Below are 10,000 nucleotides of genomic sequence, written 5' to 3' on the forward strand. Positions count from 1 at the left end.
CACGCACGCACAGACACAGACACACACACACACACACACACACACACACACACACAGACACACACACACACACACAGCTGGTTTGGGTTATGATCATGGGCACCAGGACAGAGAGGAGAGAGACAGAGAGGGGGAGAAAGAAACTCACTTTGTGTTGAGCATCAATGGCTTGCAAGCTCCCTCAGATACCCATCCACAGTATGGATCCCTGGAGGCTATGCATGATCTAGAGAGAGAGAGAGAGAAAGAGAGAGACAGAGAGACAGAGAGGGAGGGAGGGAGAGAGAGAGAGAGAGAGAGAGAGAGAGAGAGAGAGAGAGAGAGACAGAGAGAAAGAGAGAGAGAGAGAGAGAGGGAGACAGAGAGAAAGAGAGAGAGAGAGAGCGTGTGAGAGAGAGAGACAGAGAGAAGGCAACACGTGAGAACGTTTCTGAAATGTGTGTCTATAGTGAGATGAAACATCAAGAGTGACAGAGCTGCCATAACTCCCCAGCGGATATGAGTGTGGTCCTCCCACATCTGAATGGGTGTGATCGTTTACTCACATTAACACCAGACACCAACAGATGTTTGCTGCTAAAACAGCTTGCGCATTAAAAAGGAACTACAGTATGTAGAAGAAAAATCATACGCCCGAAACCTGAATTAAGCTGTGGTTTTAGCATGATGAAATACTTGACACGCTCACTGCAAGAGACAGTCTTTACTGATCTGGGACCAGACACAACTGACTGTAACCTATAGGCCTGAAAAAAAAATCTATTCATAGAGCCGATTCATATCAGCTCCCAAGAGCGAGGCTGCACATGTTAATGATGATCGAGATGCTGATGTTGTTTCACTGATTGATTGAAAGGGTGGCTCACAGTAGGAGCACTTCTCTGGAAGGTGAAAGCAAGGGAGGGTGGGTAGTGCACACACGGAGTACAAGAGGCAGGGAGCGATGAGCGATGAGCGATGAGATCAGATGGAGATAGATGAGACAGACTAGAGGGAGCGAGTGCAGAGAGGACAGGAGATGAAGAGCTGCATGTGTCAGACGTACTTCTTGCACTTCCCGTGGCGCTGGCAGCGTGAGAGCGGCACCTGGACCACGCAGGAGGTGAAGGCCACGAACAGAGAGTGGCTGCTGCTGTCGATCTGCATGCCCACGATGCGCTTGTCCTCCACGCCGTCCACGCTGCACCTGCAGGGACCCACAACAGAGGACACGTCTTTACAGGAGCCTAGGCTTCAGCACTACACACACTCTCTTAAACTCAGCTCTGCTTGCCAATTAGTTTAGTGGAAAAAAGTCTTATATAATCTAAAAAAGATCAAGTGAAATAAAAACCTTGCCCCATGACGCAGCAGCTTTTAGTGTAACACAGGTTGTGAGATGCAAACTTCCCAAATAGCTTTCACAGCTCCATAAGTGTGGGGACATTTTGCTTCCATAAATTCAATTCTATTCAATATTATTTATATAGCGCTTGAAGCGCTTATAGCATTTTAAAATGGTCTCAGGATGCAGCACAGAGCCCAAAGCCTGACCCCAGTAAAAGGATGCAAACGCACAAACTGAGTCTCCCTGATTACAAGGAGGCCAAATCACACACAGCACTGCAACGCTGAACACATAAACGCCCACCCACGCAATGCAGAGCTAGGAGGACCTCCGCAGCAACTGTTGAGAGGACAAAAAATAAACCTTAATCTTGATTGTGCAGCAGCAAACAGCTAAGCAGGGGAGAGAGGTTGTGTGTGTGTGTGTGTGTGTGTGTGTGTGTGTGTGTGTGTGTGTGTGTGTTGATGGGGGCAGGGGCAGGCTACCCATACTGCATTAAAAGCACTCAATTAAGGCTTAGAGTCTATCTCCCCTCTCCAATGCTCGGTGGGCACTCCTCTGGGCAGCTCTGATCCTTCCCAGTAAAGTCACTTACTCTAACCACTAAAGCCATATGGCCAGCTGCCAGGGGAGCCCGTGTGGATGTGGAGCCCTCCGATACACAATGGCAACCCAGCAGCTGACCCTGCATCCCCTCTCATCTTAAAAGCTCTCTGGTCACTGGCTTGCCCTCTCTCTCTGACACACACACACACACACACACACAGGCGCGCGCATAGGCACACAGGCACACACACACACACACACACTTACACACACACACACACACACACACGCAACTTCACTCTAAATATTTGCCCTAGTAGAATTTGCCTCTAGTGTGTTCGTTTGAATGTGTCCAACCCCAAAACCATGGGTCATAAATTTGTACGAAAGAGAAGGACATTAATTCAGAGAGAGAGAGAGAGAGAGAGAGAGAGGGGGGGGGGGGGGAGGGAATGAAAGAAGGGAGTGAGGAATAATGTATCATCTCCAGCTGGTTTGGGACAGATTCAAAGAAAGAGCAAGATCATCTTAGGGTGGTTTTAGCCACACACACACACAGACACACACACACACACACACACACAGACACACACACACACACACACACTCAGGCTCTGTCTCTGTGTTTTCTTTAATCATGCAGGCGTTTGGAAGCGTAGCGCTGTGCGGTGGAGGGAGCTGTGCGTGCTCTTTCATTAGCTTCTGACCACAAATGGTTGTGTGGCTGAAACCTGATAAAACTCTGGGAAAATGAGAGAGAGCACAGGCCTGCTGCTGCTGCTGCTGCTGCTACAGCTGCACCCAGAGGAGGGGGGGAGAGAGGGGGCTGCAGACCAGAAGACACACAGAAAGAAATGGGGGAAGAAAGGACAGAGAGAGAGATTCTAAAGGAGAGATTGACAGAGTCACAGTAAAAGAGAGAATACAAGTTAGAGGCAAAAGGAGAGGTACAGAGAGGTGGAAAGAGAGAAAGAGGGCAAAAAGAAGGAGTGGTTGCTCAGATGCATAAGGAGAAGGAGACTGAGAAAGACAGAGCGAGACTGAGAAAGTGGATGAGTCAGAGGAGGGAGAGAGAGAGAGAGAGAGAGAGGGAACAGATGAGGAGAGCCAGTGCGTGGCTAATGGGACACACACTTGTCTGGGTTGTAGACGTTGAGCTCCTCCAGGAAGAGGCTGTCATTGAGGAGGCCGTCGGTCATCTTGGCCAGGAACTTCAGGACGATCCCTCGCTCCGAGCCCAGGAACACCACCGTATGATTCCCATATGGACCGGCCGCACTGTCTACAGCGATCCGCGTCAGCCGATACCTATATACAGAAGAACACAGCGAAGGCTAATGAGAGAGAGAGAGAGGAGAGGAGGAGAGAGAGAGGAGAGGAGGAGAGAAGGGGAGAAGAACGAGCACAGGAGCAGTGGGAGCCACATAATGAAGTCTTTTGCTCATTCTCCCTGAATTGAACAGCTGTCTGGCTCTCTTCGCCCGCACACGCAAGGAGAAATTAGAATATTATCAGGCAACCAGAGATCCAATTACCATGGAAATCTTAGCCTTAATCAAATGTATGCACAATTTGCAGAGCGGTATGCAAATACACTGTCAAGGTAATTAAAATCAATACGATTAAAAAAAGACAGAGAAGCAAATAAATTATTCCGGAGTTCTTTTCATGTTTGGGGAGTCCCCTGAAGTCTTTCAGCTGGTTAAAGAGACTTAATCCTTCTTCAGAAGAACCATGCTAAAAATACCAGCACCCAACGTGAATGTGGCATTAATCAGTTGTCTTGTGCGCGCTGCTTGTGTGCCTGAGAAGAAACAAAGGTGACTGGGCCTGTGGCGAAGTGGAGGATGTTGTGTTGAGACTGCAGCTCAGCTGCTCTCATGGCGTTTGCATCAAGCTAAGTTAGCTCACTCTGCTCCGGCTCCTGTTTGAAACCAGGACAGGATCCGGAGGCATCAGCGGGGGTATGAGACGTATCTCTGCTCCTGTTTGAAACCAGGACAGGATCCAGAGGCATGAGCGGGGGTATGAGACGTATCTCTGCTAACAGTTTTTGCCTGGCAGGGGTCTATTCTTGTCCTGTTTGAAAATGGACTCCATTGTTCTAATTTGTTTGAGGAAGAAGAAGTAGACAGTAGAAGGAGACGAGAGGAGGAGTGTGTGTGTGTGTGTGTGTGTGTGTGTGTGTGTGTGTGTGTGTGTGTGTGTGTGTGTGTGTGTGTGTGTGTGTGTGTGTGTGTGATGGGACGTTGCACAAATCCAAACATCTTCCTCCGGGCAATGTCTGAGATAAACGTCTCCTTACGGATCTCCTTTCTAGCTGACTTCCTGAGTCACCCTGCATAGAGAGTATGAAACGGCGCGCCCGAGTCCAAAGCCCAGCTACAACACACTTCTATTTCCAGCCACACAGCAGCAGTGTGCAGGTTTCACTGCCTGTTTTACATTACGCTTCCCATTTAATCAGACACAATGACTTTGAATACAGAGTGGCAAACAGACACAAAGGACATAGTGAGACCATGTGTATCTACTAGTTCACAAAAGAAATGCATCATGCTACCTACTCGATCAATGGTTCACAACCGGTGTGTAAAGTGTGTCATGGAATTTTTAGGAAAACGATGCAATTTATACAGGCTCATGAAATAGTATTTTTTAAATACACCAAGGACACTGCCTGTTAATTAAAAAACGTTTGTAGGTAGTGACTTTTACATGGCGATGGAGGCTTTATTTAGCTTTTGCTAGTTTTAATGAAACATTGTCAGGCGACACACCAACAAACATATGTACACTCCTGTGAACATGTTTTCCTCCACACCCAGTATATGTGCGTTAGACTACCATATATGACAGCTCCCCCGCTTTCGTCTTGGTTTTTTCAATAACATCAAAGGAACACTTAAACAGAAAATGCCTTATATCATATATATCATGGCAACCAAGCTTGATACTTTGAGCTTGATACTTTTTCAACATATATAGGTCTCTCACTTTTAAGTGTAGTTATTTACAAGTTTTACAATTCCATTTTTTTTAATTATGTGGTGTGCCTTGATGTTCTGGTTTGGAGTTTGATGTGGCTTAGCCCCCAAAAGGTTGAAAACCTCTGTACTAGATGTGAAAAGAACATAACTTTGTTATTCTCAAATGTTCTCTGCGAGTTTCAGTCGGAATAATAACCAACCAGAGCTGTAGCAAGAGCCATCTAGTTTCCTCTTTGATGCGTTCCATTTCAACTTCTACTGAGAGGAGTTCCACTCTCCATTAAGATGGCTGCCACATCCTTGAATACATTAGACTACTCACCGGACCATAGTTTTGAGAAACCAGGGCCGCCGTCCGATGGAGGGCACAGCTTCGTCCATCAGAGTGTGCATCTTGATGAAGTTGAGCGTGTCGTCAGGAAACTCATTGGACACTTTGTACCGCTCCAACAATGGCGTGCCAGCACAGGAGCCAGGTCTGAAACACCCAGAGGAGATACAGTTAAGTGGGACGGAAGAAAATTCATCATTTTTGGTTCTTAAGTCTAGCACCTTAAGTCCTACACGCTTCTCAAGGATGTATCAAACTGTACAATACTAGGATGAACCTTACAAACATATTGCAGAAGTATATCATCACAAAGCAAAACCTGCCAGCTGCAGGGCAGGTAGCCGAGCATGAATAAGATGTATGTGATCTCATCTGCAGAAACCACTGATCACACTCAATTCACCAGCCTGAGACCTGCTTTCTGTCCTTTCGACTGCTATCTCGTCAAATAAGGCATATCAAAATGAAACGCTCCACCAGCGCCGTGCTTTAGGTCTCATTACCACCTGACCCTTATTCACACAAACATGTAATTGGTGCTAATGGCTGGGCGGTGATATCCTGTTGCTCCCCACATCAAAGGCAGCCATATGGAGCACGCTGGAGAGACGCGCTGCTCTTTCTGAAATGCCTGTTTTCCGGATGTGAAAACGTGGGAGCAACACTTGTGAGATAATTAGTAAGGGGAGAGGGGGGGGGAGGGGATGCGTGGGGACGGCTGCAGATTGATCAGGGGTGGCGGGCTACATTTGTAAAATTAGTCAACCATCTGGAGCACGAGTGAGGGCCTTTGTTTGCCGATGTGCGTGGGTGGTGCTCTGTGTTTTTACTTTTGGGGGGGCTGTGTGACGTGGTGGTGGTGAGGGAACAACAGCCCCAAACCCCTGCCTCTTCACACACTCTCACCTGGTGAGGGAACAACAGCCCCAAACCCCTGCCTCTTCACACACTCTCACCTGCTGAGTGAACAACAGCCCCAAACCCCTGCCTCTTCACACACTCTCACCTGCTGAGGGAACAACAGCTCCACACCCCTGCCTCTTCACACACACTCTCACCTGGGCTTGGGCACCTTGTCCTCGGGGACCGGGGTCCACGTGGAGTCAGGGGACTTCTGCTCCTTGAAGCGTCCAGTGAAGGCTGCTGCTACGTCCGCCATGTCGTACACACACACGGCCGAGCCAGGGATGCTAAGGGAGAGAACACACACACACACACAGACGACAGAACATGCTTTAATTCTGTTAGTTGAATGCCCGACTGCTTTCTAATAGTCTTTCCAGCGGTCTGACTGTGGTCTATGTGTGTTGTGGCCCTGCTAACAGGTGCCCAACCAGCTGCACTGAGAGTCGGAGTCTGAGTGGAGTGGAGCTGCACAGAGGCAGGACTGTGACGGTCCACACAATCGCTCCTCTCACACCCCAGTCTCCTGCCCTCATATCCCCCTCTCCCATCACCTCTTATTCCATCCAACCTGATCCCCCTCTTCCCTCCCTTTCACAGCCTTCCTTTTTTTTGTCTGTCACCCCTTTCCTTTTGCTACCTGTCTCTCTCTCTCTCTCTCTGTCTGTCTCTTCCTCCCTCTCTCTTGCTTTCTCTCTCTCTCCCTCCCTCCCTCCACCATTCCAGCTGCATTGAGTGAATTGATGGGGCCTGCACAGAGGCTCTCCTCTAAGAGCCCACAGAGGTGCCATTGGGCAGTAAATCAGTTAAATCAGCCCGCCAGTCCACACACTCCATGGCTACCAGACACAAATCATATTGTCAGGATGGCTGGCTCGGCACCGGTCCACAGTCAAACGGACCCGCTGCAGCTGCGCCCGCTCTCACAGGGAACATGCCGCCCCCCCACACACACCCCACTCACTCCTGATAAAGAGAATCACCCTTATTGAAATTCCCGTGGAAAAAAATTGGAATCTGCTTGACTGATTTTACTGCCTATTAACCAAGCTCAATTACACTGTCACAAGCAATTGTCTTATCTACTTAAAGCTCCATAAACCTGGACTGCTCTTCCGGCTCCGTTAACTATAATTAAAATAAAAACCAGCCGCTTTAACACACACAGGCACTGATCTCCACAGCAGTAAACGCAGAGCAGAGAAACAGAGGCAGAGAGAAAGTAAAAAGAAAGAGATAAATGTACTCTGCCTGATACACGATGACAAATAATAGATAGATAAAAGACGATACATCCCCACACACATCAAAAACACACACCGACAGACATATACATCAAAACACTCATTCACAAACACACTAACAAGCTTCAACTTTGATACTTCTTTGAATTTTGAAAAGTGTGCTATATAAATAAAATCCATTATTATTATTATTATTATAACAACTCCTATACACACAAAACCCCCAACACAAAGGATGACCCCCTACTGCCAACCTGTTGTATGGAGTGGAGAAGGTTGCCATGACAACGTCGCGCCCGCTGACTTGGATGACATCGGTGACGGCCTGCAGGATGTTGAAATAAAAATGCGAGTCGCCGGGGATGGAGCAGTTGATGCGCGCCTTCAGGAAAGACGTCCACTGCTTCTCCAGCACGCGCTGAGAGCCGCCGCGGTCGTTCTTACACACCCTCGCCACACGGGGGAACACCACCTGCAGGGGGGGGGGGGGGGTTAAACACTTACATCACAGCGCTTTGCTTACATTCACTTCAGTCTTCACTCGTCACAAATGTGCCATTGTGCCAATAAGTGCCATCTGAATGCAACTGAAGTAGATGTACTGCTGAGGAATATATAACATTCTTCCTGTTTTGATCCTATTGTGATACAGCTCTTAGAACTTGAAGCACAGATATTTGCTCAACTCTGTGTGTGTGTGTGTGTGTGTGTGTGTGTGTGTGTGTAAGTGAGCCGTGTTGACATCACATAACTGATAAGAGTTGAGCCAACCCAGGCATGGCTCCTGTAATGTATCTCCACAGCAGAGTCAATCAGGGATGGTGGGGCACTAACCCCTGCTGCCGCTCCCTGCTTAGGGGAAGTGTACTCCCATAATGTGCACTCAAAGCACCGGGCTCTCCTTGTGAGGCTTAAAAGCACATTAACCTTGAGAGCCATATGAGGATACTGCGTTATTTACTCTCTTCATTTGATTTCTACCTGACTCTCTGTGGCTGAAAAGACTTAATACTTACGAGACAAAATGAAGGAGAGAACAAGGGTTAAATTTAGCTTTAGCCAACTGAGATTCCAGACAGCTTCGGGGCTTCAGGACTAATTTTAGCAGCCACATCCTGAGTAGTTTTTTTTTCTGTTTTGAAAAGGGGTTCCCAATTTATGTCTTCCTGACCAACCTTTCAGACATTCGATACACCCACTTCCTGTTTGCTTCCACAAAAGCATCCTGCTTCTCGGCTCAAGTAGGAAGTCGGAAGCGACTCTACCCTAAAGCAGAGTAGAGAGCCAACAGAAGGACTGGCGTGGCCTCACCTTTCCCATGCTGTTGTACTCCATAGCAATCTCTCTGTAGAAGAAGTAGATGAAGTCGCCATAATCCACAGACTGGACGAAGTAGGGCTCTGCAGAGAGGCAACAGCGGAGTCAGACATGATACCATTGGACTGCACAGTCCACACATTAGATTCAGGGCTCGTCCTTTTATACAAAGTCTGTTTACTGTCGGTTAGTTAAAGTTAAACGATTCATTGACAGCTTCAGCACACCAAAAATCAAATTGGCCCAGAACTTAATTCAAATTCAGATGAAATCGTCCCCACTGTTTAAATGTGTGCATCCTGCCCAGATGGGGTAAGAACAATCGAAACGGAAACATTTTCGATACATCGGCGAGTTGGAAAGAGAAACAGACGAGATGGAAGACAAAATAAAAGTTCTCATTTGCTGACCACTGCAGAGGATGCCAGCATGTGGTTGTGGGTGATGGCTGCTGTGGGCCTGACCTTTGGTTTGAGTGCGTGAGTGCAGCGGAGAGATCCAGATTCTAGATCTATTGTTAATAAGGTGCACCAACCAAGGGAATATCTAGTTTAAAATATCTGATTCCACTCTGTTTGGGAGGTTCTTACTTATGCTTGCCTTTACATTAATATTAAAGCAGTTTGAATTTGAAACTCATATTGCTTCCTAGCTTCTTACAGCCTCATAACAATTGGTAGCTTTTTTCAAGTGAGCAAGTTTTGCTGCTCAGATGAATGATATTGTATTATCATGTACATATTTTATCACATACATTTTTTTTTTATACTTAATTTTCTGAGTTGTTTAATGTGTTTTGTTTATTTATTTTGTCTGTTTTGTTTTGTTATGGTTTGTTTATTTATTGTTCTTCTGTATTATGTAGCCTTAATCAGGGCATTGCTACAAAAGAGCCCTGTGCTCAGTCAATTCTCCCTGAATAAATAATGATGATGATGATGATGATGATGATGATGATGATGATGATGATATTGGCTATGCACAATATCGTATCTGCTGTTCTGGATCCCATCTGGATCCTTGCCATAGAGTCTCCCTCCTCTGAGCCTTCCACCCTGGGGTGAGACGCTTGTTAGGTGCTGGGGAACATGACTGACATTTCTAAACGTGGTAGCCTGTTAATCAATGACCTGAATCATTGATATGAAATATGTGTTCTATTGTGTGTGTGTGTGTGTGTGTGTGTGTGTGTGTGTGTGTGTGTGTGTGTGTGTGTGTGTGTGTGTGTGTGTGTGTGTGTGTGTGTGTGTGTGTGTGTGGTGTGCACCCTTGTTGCTCACCTTTCAGCCATTTGGAGTCATGTTTGACAGTCCGCAGTGTTGGACTGTCTCCCAGGCTACGA

At 47.1% G+C, this 10,000-nt stretch overlaps 1 protein-coding gene across 7 annotated transcripts in view; it reads right to left on the reverse strand.

The window, feature by feature from the left end:
• sema6a (sema domain, transmembrane domain (TM), and cytoplasmic domain, (semaphorin) 6A) overlaps positions 1-10,000 on the reverse strand; it is an 86,090-nt gene that overhangs the window by 23,284 nt on the left and 52,806 nt on the right. For all 7 annotated transcript variants that reach the window (XM_031570085.2, XM_031570087.2, XM_031570086.2 and 4 more), the window contains exons 8-15: positions 9,939-10,000; positions 8,653-8,741; positions 7,596-7,813; positions 6,253-6,384; positions 5,186-5,341; positions 3,008-3,181; positions 1,046-1,186; positions 149-226 (exon numbers count right to left, since the gene is read on the reverse strand). The exon at positions 9,939-10,000 is cut by the window's right edge and continues 58 nt beyond it. In XM_031570085.2, the coding sequence (XP_031425945.1) occupies positions 149-226; positions 1,046-1,186; positions 3,008-3,181; positions 5,186-5,341; positions 6,253-6,384; positions 7,596-7,813; positions 8,653-8,741; positions 9,939-10,000 (1,050 nt within the window). The remainder of the gene's footprint in view (positions 1-148; positions 227-1,045; positions 1,187-3,007; positions 3,182-5,185; positions 5,342-6,252; positions 6,385-7,595; positions 7,814-8,652; positions 8,742-9,938) is intronic.

Source organism: Clupea harengus, chromosome 7, assembly GCF_900700415.2.
Source record: "Clupea harengus chromosome 7, Ch_v2.0.2, whole genome shotgun sequence".
Lineage (NCBI taxonomy): Eukaryota > Metazoa > Chordata > Actinopteri > Clupeiformes > Clupeidae > Clupea > Clupea harengus.